Genomic DNA, 18,946 nt, shown 5'->3' on the forward strand with positions numbered 1-18,946 from the left:
TGTTGGTAGCCACATAACCAGTGACATGAGCAGAAATGGAGACACCAGCAAAGGTCTCAGTCCCCTGTCTTTCCCCTTTCGCTCTCTCATCCCGTTAACCCTTGCAAGCTTTGGGCTGCTACACACCCTTGTCTTGGAGAGTGATGCCAGGTACCAGATTATTTCTTAGAGAGGTGGCTCTTTGGGGGAATCACTGCCATTCTGTTTCTTTTTCTAACACTGCTCATCTAATAAGCAACACCTACTACCACCTGCTGCTGTTGTTCATTCACTGATCATCTCTTTTTTTCCAATTATCACTGCAATGATGACTGCATCCATTTTCAGTGAAAACTCCATTAGAAATGTACAGCATCAGCTTTTCTTTCTGAGCTGCATAGGTCACATAACACTGGGGACAATAGGTAACTCCAATGCCGTGGTTGCGAGCCACTTGCATCGATTCTATAAATACCCTGAAGTTCTTTACATATACCTAGCACTGCAAAGTAGGACAGAAAAATGCAAAATATTATGTAAAGTAATGTTAATGCACCTTCTGGTTAAGGTTTAACAGAGCTAATTTCCTCTTGCTGTCACTAGCATGAATCATGTTTCTTTCTACTGCAGGCAGTGATGTGACATTAGGTGAAACGTGTGTGAAGGGAAGAATCAGGCCCTAAATACACAAAGATCAAGAAACTTAGGCTTGTGGTTGTAAATTGCCCTGCCCACACACACAGTGTGCAATTTGCATTAGTGTATATGACATTGTCTTTTACCCGATAATACATTGTCATTATTGCTCACATTTCCATGGTATCCATCGCTTGATAGGTCCCATGGGACAGATTCTGCAAAACAGCTCAGCTCCCATTTAGGCAGCAAACTACGTGGCTGGGCTTTCGAGAGCACCGTGTACACTGAAGGCTGAGCTTGTTTGAAAAGGCAGCAGAATTGGCACAATGGGAGCTGCAAGGTTCTGCGCATTTTTTAAATTCTGGCTGTGCAGGTTCCCCTAGAGGAGAAGGAAGAAATAAAGATTCTAGCAAAGGGCTCTTTATGACTGGTAATTTTTTGTTGTTGTTATTTTCTTTTTTGTTTTGTGTGTTTGGTTTTCCCAAGCTTGCTTTACTTCCAGTAACACAAATTCCAAAGTGCTATCGCTAACTCTTGTGATTTTTATCAGAAGTCTTGGGATGTGTGGCATTAACTTTCAGATGTGAAATCTTGCTATGGTTTAACAATCTCAGATCACATTAAGAAAAAAAGCAGGAAAATTTCTATTCCTCACTACTATGGGGAGAAAGAGAAACGCGAGATCTGAACCACAGGTCTAAAGGTCTGAAAGCCACAAGAAAAAAAAATAATAATCTGTGATTCTTTTCCCTTTTCCTTTTCTTCAGATATCTTGATATCAAACCCAGCTGATGACTTAAAAGGACACAATTTAAGACTTTTGAATACTTGTTTGTAATAACAGTGAAATTGAGCAGACTAGTTCAGAGAGGGAAAAATTGCTTTCTCCCATGATCTGTGACCACCAAAAAAAAAAAAAAAAAGACTGAACAATGTGTGGTACAAAACAAGGCATTACCAGCTGTACATTTCCTGCACTTCAGTGTTCCTCAGGTCTCTGCCATGACACTGCACTAACAAAGGGATATAATTTTCTTTTTGCTTTTTCCCAATTTTAACTTGATTACCCATTTAAACATGTGGCAGTGTGCTGCACACTGTGGAATACACGTGAAAAACAGTGCTAAGGTTGGACAACAAGTAGATAAAATCGGAGCCTGTTTTCAGGGACTGAAGACTTCCTCCAGTATTAAAAGAGGTGGGTCTGTCGCAGCCTGGTCAGTTGGTTTAAAAGGCCCCATAAAAGTTCTGATTTGCAAACCCACCCATTGTATTTGTCTGTGAGTTGACAGACTTTATATTGGTGCTTGCACTTCTTTCAGTTTTGATTCCTCCCCTTCTCCCCATCCTTAATTTCTCTGTGCTACCCTACATGCAGAGGTGCACCACACCACTAAGGTGGGAAAGCCTTTGCACATCTTGTACCCCAAAACCCTGCCGCTTGCCTCTTGTGCACATCTCCACACCCCTAGCTCCTTCCCTGCTCTGTTGGTCCTCACATTGCTCTGCTCCATCCTGTGCGGTTTTCCTGTCTCCTGAACATGCCCATCTGATTTAGGGCTCAATTGACTTGATAAAGAGCTATGCTGCTCAAGGAGCAGCGCATAAGGGGGAAATGGGGCTCTGAGTTACATTTCCATCACTGATCTGACCTATCTCCAAGGAAAGGCATCCTCTATTGGCCTGCTCCAGGCACAACTATCATTGCTCTGTTCAGTGCTTCGCTTCACTTGGCTGGGAGATTGGGTTGGGAAGGGAGGATATCGGCTGAACTTGACCCTGTCAGCATCGCCTACGGCTGGCAGCCTTGTCTTCGGATGCATTTAAGTCACACATGGACTGACTTGGGCATGAAAAGGGCTCTTTGGCCTCTTAACTCAGGTGTATGGATGCTGTGAAAGAATACACTCTTGTCCCTAGGCTAACCCTGCTCAGGATTGAGCTTGTATGTGGATAAATTTGTGTGGTTTAAGTACAGTTTCTGTGTCACTGAGATGTGATAATAGATATTAACTGAGCATCTTATATGAAGTGAAATCAGGCTAAGTTTAAATGCTTGGGAAACATAACATCTGAGTTTCAGTTACCTCTTCACAAATAAAGCCATGAAGAAAAAAAAATAAAAATCCATAATGGTCGAATGAAACCATATATTTCTGAAAGGCAATCACCGTTGGAAGAGAACACGTGCATGAGTCTTCCTTCAAAAAGACTGAAGCATCTGAAGCAAAGACCCCGCACAGGTGGGGTCTTAGAAGAGGATTCTCATACCCCTTTGCATTTCCAAGTTCTCGGACAGGACTGTGCCCGTCAAATGCTCTTGCCTTTTTGTCTGATATAGCTGTAAATGAGACTGTTTTACAGCCTAATATATCTTAGTCAGAAACTAATTTCACACATGCTCATCAGTGAAATTAGTTCTTCAAAAACACATTTAGAGAAGTAAATGTCATCACTTTTCCCCTGTGCCAGGTGTGGGGTTCATAGCTAGATCACTCCGTCTTAGGCACTGTCACGGCACCGAACACAGGTAGCTCAGAATGGAATACAGATTTAAAGCATATAAATGCAAAACACCAGCTTTTCCCATTCCAGGGTTCAGCTGCTACAGACTATTCTTATATTGCAGCTTTGGTCTAGTGGGATGAACTGAGGGCTAAGAATTAGGAGACATCAGCTGGATTCCTGATATTGCTGGTGACACTAACTGGGTCTCACTCACCCGGTCTGAAGCATGAGGAAGATTAAACTAACAAGCCCTCGTTTGTGTTTCTTATATCTGTAGAAGAAAAGTAGTGAAATCTCATCTATTTGGACCCATGGAGCTACTATAATGACAATAATAAAGAAAAATGGGGCTAGACCAAGATTTTCTTACACAGCAGTTTTGCCAGTAAAAATGCCTTTTCATTTAAATGGAAACACTTTGAGATGGATGTTGTGATAGCTACTGATACTTCATCTAGCAAAAAGATAAGGAGGGTGATAGGGGAAAGCATCTTGCTAAAGTTGAAATATTCTATTTCAATACTTTTAGAATGACATAGTGGAAATTCTTTTGTTTTGAAACTTCCTTGTCATGACTAAATACAGGAAGAGACCAAAAAGTCAAACAAGCTACCTAAAATTAGGCAGAATAAAACCATATTAAAATGCATGGGAAATGCTTATTCTTGTTCTGAGAAGAAAAAAAACACATATATAAAAAGCATAACTTCCCACAAATCTGAAATTCTATTTCCTGCACAGCTAGAAATTAGAATATAACATTATATTTCTGATGCCTATACCTCCACATAAGTATTACTGCACTCACACACCAAGTATTAGCACATGTATACACTTTCTATTCAATAAAGTTGCTATGCAACACTCTGCAACAGACTCCTTCACTTCCGTACAGTGTGCTCAGCTGAAGTAATCTGCTTCCAAATGATGAATCAGTTACTAAATTGTAAGTGGAAACTGGAAGGCATCAAACACAATGCAAAGACTCTTCTTTGCATAAGACCAACACTACAAGAAGAGTAAACTGAAGAAACGTCTTCTGCTTCAATGTTGAAAAACATAATAACAGAAGTGAAAGCAATTCAGATGATCAGAAATGACTACAGACTCCCTGCTCAAAAGCAGGCAGAAACAAAACAAAACCAGCCACCACTCCCCCACTCCCAAACCTTGTGCCTTGCTATGGGAAGAAGGGATGAAAGAGCTAGCAGTAACAGCGACGTCTCACCTAGCAACCTGCCACACAATTGCAAGAGGACAATAACAACAAATGGAGGTGGAATTTCACCCCAAGCCCAGGACACAGGCATGCTCAGAGCAGAAAGAACTGCCTCTGACACACACCCAAAGGGTATTTTGCCTCTTTACTCTTGTTCGGTGGCTTGTCACACCGGCTTGCTGCTCCAGAATTGAATCAGAAGGTAACAGGACCAGAAGCAATCTGTAATTTTTTGTTTCATGCATTTTCAGATAAAACCCCAAAAGGCAGCACTCCCGGGGCTATAGTCAGGAAAGTAAGAGATATGCAGGAATGCTAATGAAGGTATGATACATATTACAAAAATAGGGCACCTCACGTTTTCTCTAGTACTCTTTAATAATTACAGATGAATGTAGGAATGATCAGACAAGTCAGATCCGCAAACTACTCCATCCATGAGTGTAGTCTGAAATGGTCAGTAGCACATCCTGCTGAGAATTACAAAAAAATGCAATTAATTACTGATAACTGGTAGCTAAAGATCAGGTCTAACCCTGAAATGAGCAAGTTTGAAATCCACAAGTGTCTTACATAAGCTCTCATTCCTTGGACAATCCCCTTTTACTCACTGCAAGAGGCCCACGGTGCCCCTTGATCTAGGGCTGGAAGGACTGCCCCTGGCAGTGAGTTTCAAGGTCTAATTATGAACTGTGTGGAGAACCTCTTATTTAATGGACGTTTGCCTTAATGGACATTATGATACCTTAATGGACATTATATTTGCCCCCTTTTGTTTACACTAGCTGTCCTTTTCTTCTTCTGTCATGATTCAAGTAGTAGAGACTATGCATCCTTTATGTTATATGTAATTATTACAGCACATCCATTTATCAGCTCCTTGTGCTCCTCACAAGTCTCACTGTATGGAAGAGCTTTCAGTAACAAGTTAAGAATGAACACAGGCAAGAAGAATTTAGACATATCCAATCTGGGCATTTAAACTTCAGCCTTGTCTTCCTGCCAAGAATATAAAATAAGTATATCTAATTTATCAAACAGGTGATGCTTTTTCCTCTTCCACATTGCTAGAATTTCCTTAGAGTCATTCTATATTTGCTCCCTCCTAATTATTCCATCCACATCGTCAGGCTCTGTAAAAAACAGTCCCTATCCAGGTGCCCACACGGAAGCCTTTGAGATTGGCTGCTGGTGAGCACTGGGCCATGTTGTCCCATCGTGGTCTTCTGAACACGGCTGCATATCTCTGTTTGGGATTAACACCCTGCTTCTCCCCATACATCTCTGGCACTTCTATCAAGGACTCAATCACCCTCTGCCTCTGGCTGAGTTATTTCCCTCTTTGTTTTCCAGCACCTGCAACTCCTTCAGTTTGGTATCATCATCACGTCTCACTAATAGACTTTGCTCTTTCTGCAGATCAGTAATGAAGAACTTTAAAAAGACATTAAAAAAAGATTTGTGGCCAAAGGTCCTATTAATTATGTTTGCTGTACCCCACTGGGCACCTTCTTCCAACGCAGCACATTCCCATTTATCATAAGACTTTGTTTACAGCCTCTTTGCCAGTTTTCAACCCGCAAGTCAGTGCTTCCTCTTCCAGGGGGACAGATTTCATTTTTTCTTTTTTCTCTGTCTCTCTCTCTTTTTTTTTTTTTTTTAATTAATAGCAGGATGTCTTTCTTCCAAAAAGTTCTCTCTATATAACCACAGATTTATGTAGCGAGGAAGATACATAAAGGTTTAACCACAGAGTGGAAATTAAAACAGCATCAATTTCATACAGGTGGAGTTTTATACTGATAAAAGGAGCAGACAGACAGCTTCACGGTCAGGACGCTCAGGGGAAATTCAATGGCTTGCGCTCTGTGGAGGTCAGCCAAGATGATTGAAAGCCTCCCTAGGGCCTCTGCATCTACAGAGAGGATCTCTGATGGGCCAGTGCTGGTCTCACCTACACCACACGTCCCCCCGCATAACTCCTGAAAATGGGGGGCCGACTCCAGCTGTTGCGGGCTATAAATAAAAATAAAACAAGCCCTCAGATTTTTGTTAGTCAGATTTTGCTCCTGAACACCAGGGCCTGGCAATTAACACGCCTTTGGCAGGCATCTACAGGAGTCAATTGGGTATCATTCAAGATGTTCCCGCTCATCGTAAAGGTTAAGTCTGCACTGGTAAGAGGGATCAGCCTCCAAGCAGTCTCTGAGCACAGATTTACAGGACTGCTTAGGAAGCAGGGGAGAAGGGGAGCTGCCCTGCCATGGCTGGCCATACATCCCAGAGGGCTGAGCAAGCCATGCATGACCTCCAGGGCATCCCCCTTGCCTCGGTATCAGCTTCCAACAGAGATGCTCTCATCTGTCTCCCCCACGACGGACATGTTAAATGCCATGTGTATGGTCAGTGCCCAAAACAGCTGCTTCTCTGCCTGGCCCCTTCCTGCCACGCTGGGCACACAGAACTCAGCCTCAGCTCCTCGGTCACACCTTGCGGCCCTCTCTGTCCCTGGATATTGCCAAGAGACAAAAACACACCCAGCAAGATGGACACGACCACTTTCTAGAAGGGCTCTGCATGGAGCCACAGATCCTGACATCTGTCTCCAAATAGGTGTCATCATGAAAGTGACTTTGGCACAAAGCAAAAGCATATAAGGAGGAGGGAGGAGGACAACTGTGCAAACTTCCTCAGATCTGGGAAAGAAAAGGGAGAATCTGAGCTCAAGATAAGGATTAAGAGAGCTCTGGCAAGGTCTTAGCCACTGCAGACAGCCTGATTAAGGAGATTATGGGGAAGAGCAGAGAGACTTCCTGCTATTCTGTGAGACAGAAAAATGTATGGAAGAAATGCTGAAAGTCTCATGGGGCTGTACGTGGCAGCTGCTGCCTTTGAGCAGGAAAGAGCCAGAAACATCGGAGTGAGACAGCTAGCTGAGTTCAGAGCTTCTGCAACCCCTGGAGCCCAACGGTATGCAACCGGCCAGCCGGCTCACCTCCATCCACTCAGATACAACCAAAGCCTGAGCCACCTCTGTCGATACCTCCTGTGGTTAAATAATGATGGCAATGCCTGCTTACTCCCCTCCCAGGCTTGCAAGGAGAGCAATGCTGACTTGAGAAACAAACAAAAAAAAGAGAGGCAATGTAAGGGAAGAACCAGAGTTCCTCCACAATGGGGAAAGAACCTGCACACACCATGTGGCAGCTTCCACTAGTTTAGCATCTGAACCCAGCCCAGAGAACAACACAGCCTTACTGATCGTGTATTCACCACGTATAGCCCAAGCTAGCCGGCTATGAGAGGCAAGCATGACTTACTAGGCACACGGTTGATAGCTTTCAGGGGTCTCAGGACGCGGACAGTACGGATTGCAGACAAGTTAATGTTTTGGAGATCCAGGGAGTACTCCACCATCCTGCAGAAGAAGAGAGAAAGAGTTTAAAACAATCCAAAATCCCGGCTTGAGATACAGGGTAGGGTTGTTCACGCAGTCAGTGTGGTGCTGAACCTCACTGCTGCTCTGTAAAGCTCTGCTGTAGGTGTTCTCCCAGTGCAGGATGAGGTCCCTGGAGGAGGCTCATGCTAAGCTGTTTTACCTTGCGTAGAGGCAAACTACTTAAAGCTGTAACGTTTTCAGCTAGGTGGGAAGGCTTCTCCCATAGCTGTGAATCACTCCTTTCTGACAGCAACCAAAAGAGAAAAATCCTAATTTTAGGACATATGCTAGACCTCAGCTTTTCTAACCCAACAGCATGCTCCCTAAATAACCTCAAGGTGCAAATAGCTATGACTAATGCGTTGGCTTTGCCGCAAGAGCAGCAGGTGCAGGTTACAAAAGTGACCTGGCCCAGCATCCCTTAGCCCATCACTCCTCTCCTTGCCCAGTATGGCAGATGCCCAGGTAACTTGCCTACCTCTGGGAAAGCACTGGGAGACACTGAATTATAGTAACCATACACCCTGGCCAGCAAAATCCACCTGAGGATCTCAAAGTATTTTATGTTTTATTGAACGTGGGTGCTTCAGACCTCTGGGAAGACATGAAGAGGGGATCAAGAGTGACAAAGCTGACAGGTGAGACAGCAGCAGTTAGGGACAGAAAGTGCTGGTCCTGAATCTTCTCTCAGACACGACTAATGAAGCTACACAAGGCTCTTTTTCCAGCCTTTCAAGGTGCTCAAGAGGTGGAGGAGGGAGGAGGAAACACAGCCTTTTGTTAGCGCACCCCTTCTCAAACCAAAAACATTACAATTTATACAGAAAGACCCACCAGTCCATAGTCCAGTAGCCTGAAGTCCACCCAATCCCTCTGCCCAGGCACCACTGAAGGGTGAATGAGAGAGCACTAGTGATGGTGAGAGCTAGTCCTTAAGAAATACCAAGAAGAGGACTTGAGTGAAACCTGTCACGATGTGGATGTGGTCCCCCATGTCCAGGGGCTGCCAGTTCCCCTCTCTCACAAGCTCTGATCTCCCTCCCTTTTCAAATACAAACAACTTTCTCCCAGCCTTTCCATACACCCTGACTCCTACATTTCTTCAGGCTGCACTGAAGGACTGATCCTTCCAGTGATCACCCTCTTCACTCTAAAGGACCTTGAAGAGCAAGTGTCGAGTTATCTGTCTACACCTTTCACAAAAGGGACTTGTCAGAGTGATAGATTTTCAAACACAATAGGGTAAACCTGTCGAAGTGTTGTGATTATTCTCTCTCATGCTCTCTTTCTTTCCCTCTCTCATTCCTTTCACTCTGTTCTCTCATACACTTTTAGGGTAATTGCATGAAATAATTCTTTCTCTGAAATGCAGTGGCATTCATTTACCTCCCCGGAGCTGTCAGTTCAACATATACCAGAGGCAGGAGAGAGGAGGGATTTCATGCAGATAATCAAAATACACACACACACACACACAAGATGCAACCCAAAAAAAAGTACCAAACCCAGAAGCAACATACAGATAGCCTACAGAAGGCATTAGTGATAGTCAAGAGGCTCAGGAGCCAGTCAGCTGAAACTGGGAAGTGGGTTTGAAGGAGGAAGAACACACAGCAATATACACACACAGACGTAACTACAGGGCATCAAACACAAAGGACGTAACGGCCTTGTGCAAATGAGCACAGCCCTTGAGCGGGCTCTGATCAACCTCACTCCAAAAGCATAAAACAAAATTGCCTCATCAGTGTGATGTTGTCCAGAATTAGACGGACCTGCTGAAACTTTGGAACTACACTTACAAGCCAAGCATGATATGCACGTTGCTGTATTGCTCCCGGGACGTGGGCTAACATCTTGTCTCAGCAGGGAGACCTAGCATGTAGAGGAAGCTTCAGGCTGAAGAAGTCTCTATGCTGCAGCCCGTTATAAGGGGTAGATACATGCACAGAAACATAAAGGTCTCACAGAACCTCCTTCCCTCTCCTGGAAAACCGTGTCACCTGGAGCACTGGACTGGGGTCAGAATGATGAAGGCAAACACAAATATATGTATATTTGAGCAGTAGCAGAACAATTTGAAACACACTCAGTCAGATGCCAAATTAGCAAATGACCCCAAAATATGTCTAATTTTGAGACGTGGTCTTCACTGAACTGCAAGTGACTAAATGAGAAGTCCTGAAGAACATCACGACCCTCACAAAAAATGAGCGCAAGGGAACAGCACTGGGTTAGAACTGAGAAGAAATCAGTAGACAGAGGTGATATCTTTTCTTAGATTAAGCAATACAAAATTCAGTTAAAGATGGAACCTCCATTTAGAAATTGTTTGGGTTTTATCCCCTTGTAGCTACAACCATGTTCCTGCTATTGCTGCGGGAGAATCCTGAACCAGGTGCACGTTCCAACTCTACCAGGTGGAATGAGCTTGCCACCTGTGTAACACAGCCCATGTGTTACGAGAAAAGTAATAATCATTGAAATAGAAAGCACAGGTCCTCATGGAGCAAGATGAACACTACCCTAGCTGCAGCCGTGCAGTGCAGACAGAGAGCCAGCCTCCTGGACCCCTTGGTGGCTGCAGATTTGCTGCAAAAATGTTCCAGTTTAGCTAGAAAAAAAATGCAGAACAGTCAATCACTCTGCCAATGAAAACAGCAGGCTGTTCCCAAGGATGGGTCAGAGAAGGGCAACTGTTAAATTTTTCAGAGAGCAACTTCTAACAAAAATGAGTTCAGCCCTAGCAGGCCCCAGGGCTTTGGCTTGCTTAGCAGACCCATTCTGCCCGCAGTTCTTCCAAGGCCTCTGGTCTTGGCTCTAATAACAGAGACATCTCAGAGGCATGCCTGCTGTACTCATGTAAATCATACCCCAAACAACTCCAGCTCAACTTCCGTGCAGTTCTTGCAGCAAGGGCCACTCATTCTCCCCTTTTTATTCCTAGTAATAGTTTTAGCATCAGCTTACTCACACTTCCCTTTGCACAAGGGCAGTGTGTCTGTACCACAATGGACTGCAGGTGAACAGGGTGAAACAGCAATTAACAATAAATTAATTAATTAACCTCTCTGTAGTCAAAACCTATTGCCTCCTTCCCCTGTTGAAACAAGATCTCTAAATGATCCTGCTGCAGTCACTGGGCACCTGCAACATTTCAAGAATTGCCAGCCCAGCTGTTTTTGCTCTTACCCATCTCCAGCCAGTTCCCCACTCCCTGGAAACCCAGTTCATGCAAGCCCTCTAGGGCTGGGCTGTACCTGATGTCCTACTGTCACCTGTTGGAGGTGCGATGGGTTAACAAAGTCAAAAGAAGATGTCACAAAAAGAGATCAGCCAGAAACTGGCAGCAAATTTATGGCAGGAGGGTGGCATTTTCCCATATCCGTGTCTCAAGGTCTCGTGATAGTAGATTTCAAGCTCACAGCGCTTATCTGGACTCTCAGGCAGGTACCAAACTTTGGTGCTTCGACCCCTATTGTGCTAGCAACCCAGGGAACCACGTGTTTGCTGGGTGTTCGCTAACCAAGAGCATAACAACGTTAAAGGTGGTACAAAATAACTGTCTCCTTATTAAATCCCACAAGCTTTCCAGGCTCCTCATCCTGGTTTCATGGCATATCAGCGCAGTGAACAAGGGCAGCCCCCTCCATCCAACTGCCTTTCTCCACTTTTTCCTGGCTCCTTTAGACATGCTTTCTTTGTAAAAACTCGGTTTCTTTAAGATCTGGAGGTAGTTGGACAAAGTCTTGGATGTAGAAAAGCCTGTGTAGGTTGTGAGCTGTCCTTTCCCCTTACCATGACGGGGCAGAAGGGAACGCATCTCTCCCAAGGGAAATGGCAGCTCATTTCTGGCACTGCTAAAGTATTTTGTGGCCTCTGGCGTGGGTGGACGAGCACAGGGGCAGGTTACAAAGCTGGAACTATGCTAAATCAGAGAAAAGCTCCTGATCTGTGATGGAATTTGAGCAGTGAGCTGTCAAGATAATTGAATTTATACAGTAATTCTTCTTCCCTCAGTAGAGATTTTCTTCTTCAAAACTTTCCACGAGAAACTCTTCTGGAAGGAAAGGGGATTGATGCACACACTGTCCCTGCACCGCACGCACGGTGGGAGCACTGCTGGGGTGGGGAGCGGGACAGGGGCACCAGCTGCACGCGTGGGCTTCACCCTGCAGAACGGGAGGGATGCCTGGCAGGCAGCACCTCTCCACTCGAGCTCTGCCTCCCCTCACTCTCAAAGCACCCCACACCCTCCCTACTCCATCTCTCTGACTCATGCCTGCCTGCAACATTTCCACCTCTCTTTTTCATCTTTCTGTCCCTCCTTAATTTCCATTCTCCATTCGCCTTTCCCTCATGTTTTTCCACTTTGCCTCACGTCTTTCAATTCCCTTCCCAATCCTTTCTTTCCTCTTCCATCTCCCTCTTTGTTCCTCTTGTTCCTTTCCCTACCAATCTTCTACCTGCTTCCTCCTCCCACTTAGTTTCTGTCTTGCTGATGAACATTGGCCTATGCCCAGGCAACTCTGCTTAGCTGAACACACAAGAGACCTCGAGTTTAAGAGTCGAGGCCAAGCTAGCACAAGGGAACAAGCGAGCAATTTGTTAGCGCATTGACCCTGTCCAGAAAGCGCCTGGCCTGGCGTACCTCCATCCCATGCCAAGCCACTGGAGCAGGCAGCAAGCACACGGGGACAAGGGGGCATGCACAGCGCCAGCACCGCACGCCCACACTGCCCACAAGATCTCAACCTCAGCAGAAGGGCTTCATCAGCCGCAGCCTGGCACTTCTGCTCCTCTGCACCCGCGAGCGGGTTTAGGCCTGCCTTGGCACTCTTCGCTTCTCGGGCAGCAGCGAAGCTCAGGAGGGAAGAGCAATGCTCGCTGCCCAGCAGCAGCAGCAATGCCCAGCCAGCGTGGCTCTGGGCCAGGTGCAGGAGGGCGGGCTGGCCAGCAGGACCCAAGGAATAAACACCCCATAAGGTAGACTTAGCAAGAATATAAGAGCCACGTGAGGGTCCCAGAAAAATCAGACTTTATCTTGGTGTACGCATAACCCAAGAAAATGTACTCATGCAGTGCCTGGATAGCAGCTTCCCCGCAATTACATGCAATGAAATCCGTGATTAAAACAGTTCAAACATTGCCATTTACCTCTTTATATTTACATCTCCTTATACCTTTATTAAATACTTATTAGCTTTCCTAATCTTTGCTCTTGAACTTCTATTTGCTGAAAATTAGCACCCAAAAATTAATATTTAAAATGAATTCTGGAAGCATTCATGAAAATACCGAGGCAGAATTTTTCTTATGACACAAAGCCAATATGTTTTTGTTAAATTCAAAAGCTGTTTAATTCCCTTACTCTGATAGGGGTTTTCAATTGAAATCTAATTAACTGCAGTCTAATCAATTCATATTTCTTTGTCAAATAAATTTTGGTTTGGCACTGAAGCAAGAAACTTCATGACTGTGACTTCCAAGCTGCAGCACCAGGCTTGCTGTCAGTCTCTGCGCAAAGCGAAGCTTTTGCTGCCTGGGGACTTTGGCCATTCAGTCCTTGCATCTGTGAGCACCCGGGGTGACCATGGCAGAAGACAGCTTGCTTGATCTCTGCTTTGAATTCCTTCAACTAAGTATGCCACCTTTTTCTTGATTTTTTACTTCAAATATTGATACCAAAAGCTGGAGCTGACGTTGCTCCGTTTACCCAGGTGCTCCCCTGACACGTGAGCCCATAGAGGTGCGGGATCCTACAGCTCAAAGCTCCTGCATGCAGTTTGTAGGATGGCAGTGGTGGGCATATTTACCCCTAAATCTTCTCACTGCTGTGGTAGGCACCAGGATGAGAGGTCTAGAAGGTTTAGGTGGCTCTGCTCTGGCTGCAGAGACTGTGGCTTGCAGTGAAAAGGTGAAGCAAAGCTGATCCTCTTGCAGCACAGGGCACCCTGACAGTCTTCGTAGTTCCTCTCCAGACTCATATTAATGAGCTCTTCTGATTAAAGGAGATTAAAAAGCACATGCAGTGCTAGATCCACCCTGTTCTGACCCTCTGTGGCTAGAGATACGGTAGTGGCCAGGGGATGTGGGGAAGGGGGGCTGGCCCCACAGGTGCTCTGTTGGCTGAATTTGTGGTGTGCACAAAAGAGAGGGCAGGCAGCAAAATCCACTTACTGGTGCCCAGGGCTGCCTTGTTAGCAGGGCCCCTCAACCTACCGGTGTTTGTTGTTCCCCCATTTCCTTCACTTGCTCACAGCTGCAAGAAGACACAGGTTGGGAATGGGCAGAGTCTTCCGGCAGCACCATCCACATGGGTCTGCTACGGGCACACGAGCTCCTCTTCAAAAAATGTAACCTTCACATCTACCCTGGCTCCCTGTTAACTGGTTATTTGGACCTGATCATCTGCTCTATGGCCTTGGGTTGCTCTGTGATGCAGCAGGTATGGGGCTGCCGGGCGGTGCCCAGCACCGAACCCACTGTTGACTGGCTGCAAACGCCAGCAAGCACTCTGCACAAATACTCTGAGCGCATGCAAATGCTGGCGTGGCAAGCATTTTGCACAGTTCGGTGCTCCCAAGGCCAGGAAAATGCACCCTAAATAGATGAGCCGAAGTCCTTTCGGCACCTGCTGCAAAAATGATGGGATAACATCATATGGGATGTGGCCAGACATTACACAGCGGGCCCCTAAATTGCTCTGCAAACCACAGTGTACTCAGCTAAGTAGACTTGCTTATCTCTTTTAAAGTTATAGCTCATCGTGCTGCATAAAGGCAACTCTCTGCTGAGATAAAAGCTGGAAGTTAGAAGAAAAGGGGAAAAAAGGCCTTGCTAGTAAAACAAGGACTGAAAAAATTACATCTCCCATCTCCCTCCACCCTTTAAAAACAAAAAATAAATAAATAAAAAATAAAAATAAAGAGACTGTAACTGTTAGCAAAAAGATATTTTGTCATGGAGTAATAAATTACTAATTACACAGCTACAGAGCTACAATGCTTCGTATTCCTAAAAAAAATATAAAACACAACTGTCCCCCCAGTATAAAACTTTTTTTTTTTTTTTTATTACTTTTTAAAGTTCCTCTACAAGCGAAATCTTGCTGAAGGCTTCCAAAGCCTGTGAGACTGCTCCCTGGCTGCCTGGGATGTGATTATTTCACACCCCTGAACACTCAGACTTCTCTCCAAACTGAGCACTAAGAGAAAACGTCAGAGTTTCTTAACAGTTTCAGAGACATGATATGAAAAGACATAAGCAGATTTTCACACTGTGATAAGAAAGCCAGAGGGACTGGGCAAGCTCAGATGACTGAAGACAAGTGATGAGGCCTCACTTTTGAGAACCAGGAGACTGAGCACAGGCTTCTGGATCTGCATTTCTTTGCTTAGCCAAAAAAAAAACAAACAATATTTGCATCTTGATCCTGCAAGGCTGCTGGTGGTGCCCCCTTCAATTCTTTTTAGTGAAGCTAAGGATTTGTGCAGTAGGGAATTAGTTTTTAGGGAGGCAGAGAATTAGAGGCAATAATTGAGAGCTACACATAATGCACGCAGGGTACTGCTGCCTCCTTGTTTTGATTCTTCTCTGGTGTGATTCATTTCGTTGTGATGACTCTTTTCATTTCAATATGTTGCACATCTATGGATAGCTTTACTAGGGGAAAGCAAATGAAATAATTAGTATCATTAAGGAGGAAAAAGTGAGTGTGCGTTGGGGGGGGAGGGCAGCAATTCTGATATTTCTGCCTTTGGTTAAGATGATATTTAGCCTGCTGCTCGCTGGTTTCCATCTTTCTCTGATCACTGCTTGAAACACCTAATTGCTGTATTTATTACAGTTTTCTCTAACTTGCCATAATTTTATAGAAACTTCCATTTGGCATCGAAGACTAGCTAACCAAGATTTTCTGAGTATTCTGCTGTTTACATTGCTGCTAATAAGTATTTAATGGTCTGAGATTTTAAAGTCAGAACTATGCAGATTCCAGCCAGGTCCCTGAAGGACCACAGTTAATTAAAAACAAAGAGAAAACAGAAGATCGGCAGCACACTCCCCTGTCTCGTGAGACTAAGGTCTATCAGCATCTCAGGCCAAGCAGCATCTTCCCAGTGTGGACAATTTTGTTGCCTGAGGATGGGGAGGCATTTGAGGCAGGGGGCTGATACCTCTCACCCTTTGGCCCCCTTTGCCCAGGCTGAAGTGCCTTGGGATGAGCTTGAGGTCCCAGAAGTTTGAGCTGGTGGATTCCTTGTAAGGAAAGACTTGCTGCTCAGACATACTTGCACTGACACTGGACAGTACAGGTAAGAAACGGGGTGAAAATTGATCAGGAGGAAGAATTCGGGAAGCAGCATCACTGCAGGTTTATGGAAGAAAGGAAGTAATATCTAAGGATTTAGGGGAAGCACAAATCAAGGACCGTAGATAAGCACCACTGAGATAAGGTCATAATAATAACAATAATAGTAATAATCACAGTTAATAGAGAGCAATGTGTTCCAGACTCCCAGTGTGGAAGCTGCATAAAACATCTCTGAAAAAAAACAGCTTGCTAAGAGGCACAGGGAGCAAGGAGAAACGTTCTGCTCAGTCTAAGGGGTTACCAGACATGGCCAAGAAGGGGTCTCCAGCAGTAAAGAGGTGCCAGAAAACCTCCTCCAAAGGCTGTATAATTATCCAGAACGGAAAGGATGCTTTGGAAGGGAAATAAAGATATCAGGAGAGCTGTGCTGCTGTACTGTGACCGAAACAATAGATAAAAAGGCAAACCTAGGAAGGTTTCCAAACTTCCAGGGCAATATGTCACCTATGATGTGTTTTGAAATTAACTGTTTTCCTTATGCTATGCTACAGGTTATACACAATTTCTAAAGCAGATGGACAAGAAACATTCAGCTGAGCTCCTTGAGTTTGAGCAACCTGACCCAAAATAAAAGGAGAAGATGGAGGAATCTGGCAATGAACTGCTGGTTGGGCCAGCCAGGTAGGATGGGAGACTTGCAAAGCATCTACCTACCCCTGGAGAAGCAAAAACATTAACTAGCATTTCATTAGAAATGAATTAGTTTATAGAGAAATGAGAGAGAGACCAGTCAGTAGACTGTTAAATGAAGAACCAAAGGGGAAAGCGTTGAAATTAGGAAAAATGTAAATCCTTACAGGGCTTCCATGTCAGGAACAAAACTAATCAAGGCACTAAAAGATGTAGAAAAGAGAAAAATTGTATTGTCTGTACACCAGTGCCAGGGGCCCAAGTAATAAAGAGAATAGGAATTGTTCATTTTATGAGCATAAACAGACTAAATGGCAATAGGAAAGCCTGGTGGGAAGATTCGCATGAGAGGAATATTAAAGTCAATGATTTTAACCTAGCAAGGGAGACTCAAGTGGACAGAAAGGGAGGGGGTGTAGTGCTCTTTGACAAATTTCGAGTACAGACTCAGTGACAATTTGGAAATTAAGAGTTAAGTTATGAATTAATTTTCTGCTATTTAAAGCAGAGAATTCCTCCTGGCTAGAGGAATGGGCTGACAGGAGCTTCATGGAGTCCAAGACAAACGCAAGGTCTTGCACTTGGGCTGGGCTGACCCACTGCCTTCGTACTGGGTAGTGGCTCTGCTGGAAAGGACCTGGGGGACAGCAGGTGACATGTGGCCCGTGGTGTACCCTTGCAGAAAGGAAAGCAGACGCCATACCAGGCTGCACCAACAGAAGTGTAGCCAGTAGATGCAGGAAGGGATCACCCCCTTTGCTCTGTGGTACCTCTGCAATGGTGCATGGCAGGAAAGCAAGACAACAGATATAAATCCAACAGGGAAGGGAGGCTCAGACTAAATATACAGATAAATAAGCAGCAGGGCAGAGGCCCAGAAAGGTAGTTCAGTCTTCATCTCTGGGGCGTTCCAAGACCAGACTGGACAACTCCAAGCAACCTAATCTGAGTTTGTTATTTACCCCTGAGCAAGATATTGGACTGGACTCCTCATAAGGTCCTTTTCCAACCTTTATTATATTCTTAGCCTATGAATATGACTAGGTATATACAGATCACACTTGAAAACAGCTCTCTTGGTATTGCTCTGTAACTCATCGGAAAAAGGGAAAAACCAAAAAAACAACAACAAACAACCAACAGCCTCCGTTTATCCATTCTGCAAGAGTTGGATTTGGACAATGTGCTGGGGACAACTAAATATTCTTACAATTTCCCAGCATTTACAATGAAGTGCAGCATAAATTAAAAACTGAGTTTTAGAACCAAAGATGCAGAGATGGTCTATTAAGATATTTTGGTTTGTTGTTGTTTTGTGTGTGTGTGTGAGCAATCAATGAACTTAAAGCTGGGACTATTTAATTACATGTGGCATGTACATGTCAAGTAGGGTCATCAACACTACTAGATATACTTGGTGGATTAGAGGGCCCATATTCATGAAGTTGAAAACACAAGGAAACAGCCATGCGTCAAACCTGTCAGGGTAAAGAATTCAATTCATGAACTATGGACAACAAACAAGTATTACTTAAGAATATTTATCAGGTATCCAAGAAGCTACAAGAGAGACAAGAAAGCTGAACTGGTTAAAAAGATAGTACAAAATGAGCAAAAGCAGCAATATAACGAAAGCAAGAGAGGGGAAAGCTGATACCAATGAATATAAATTAAGAGATGAAAAATCCAGAAAATTTGTAAGAGAACTGGACAAACATAAAATGGTACAAGTCAATCACTGGAAGAAGAAAACAGAATTGTCATGAACAGTGTAAAAAGGCAGAAACATCAATTAAAAAGAAAAGTCCTATGGGGAAGGTCAGATGATACTTTTTTTTTTAAACAAATATGATAATGACCTGCTTTCAATTACGGCTGTGACCAAGTGTTTTACCTGTACTTATCAAAACAGGGATACTCTAAGATAAGCAGGGTTGGACAACTTATATCCAAGAGTTTTAAAAGAGTTGGCCAAAAAAGTCCTGGACCAGTGCTGTTGATTTTTGGTTAGTCTCAGAAAACTGGGAAAGTATCCAAAGGTCAGAGAAATTCTGATGCTGTGCCAGTCCTTTAGCTACACAGTGATCTCAGTAGGCTGACTGGACTGATGCTGATCACAGTACAGTAATGAAATCGTCAATACGTGGCTTTGATAGAT

At 44.3% G+C, this 18,946-nt stretch overlaps 1 protein-coding gene across 12 annotated transcripts in view; it reads right to left on the minus strand.

Annotated features, from left to right (window-relative positions):
• CACNA1I (calcium voltage-gated channel subunit alpha1 I) overlaps positions 1-18,946 on the minus strand; it is a 178,600-nt gene that overhangs the window by 63,041 nt on the left and 96,613 nt on the right. For all 12 annotated transcript variants that reach the window (XM_080590045.1, XM_080590042.1, XM_080590047.1 and 9 more), the window contains one exon: positions 7,666-7,763. In XM_080590045.1, coding sequence (XP_080446171.1) covers positions 7,666-7,763 — 98 coding nt within the window. The remainder of the gene's footprint in view (positions 1-7,665; positions 7,764-18,946) is intronic.

Source organism: Anser brachyrhynchus (assembly GCF_964034855.1).
Source record: "Anser brachyrhynchus genome assembly, chromosome: 1".
Classification (NCBI taxonomy): Eukaryota; Metazoa; Chordata; class Aves; order Anseriformes; family Anatidae; genus Anser; species Anser brachyrhynchus.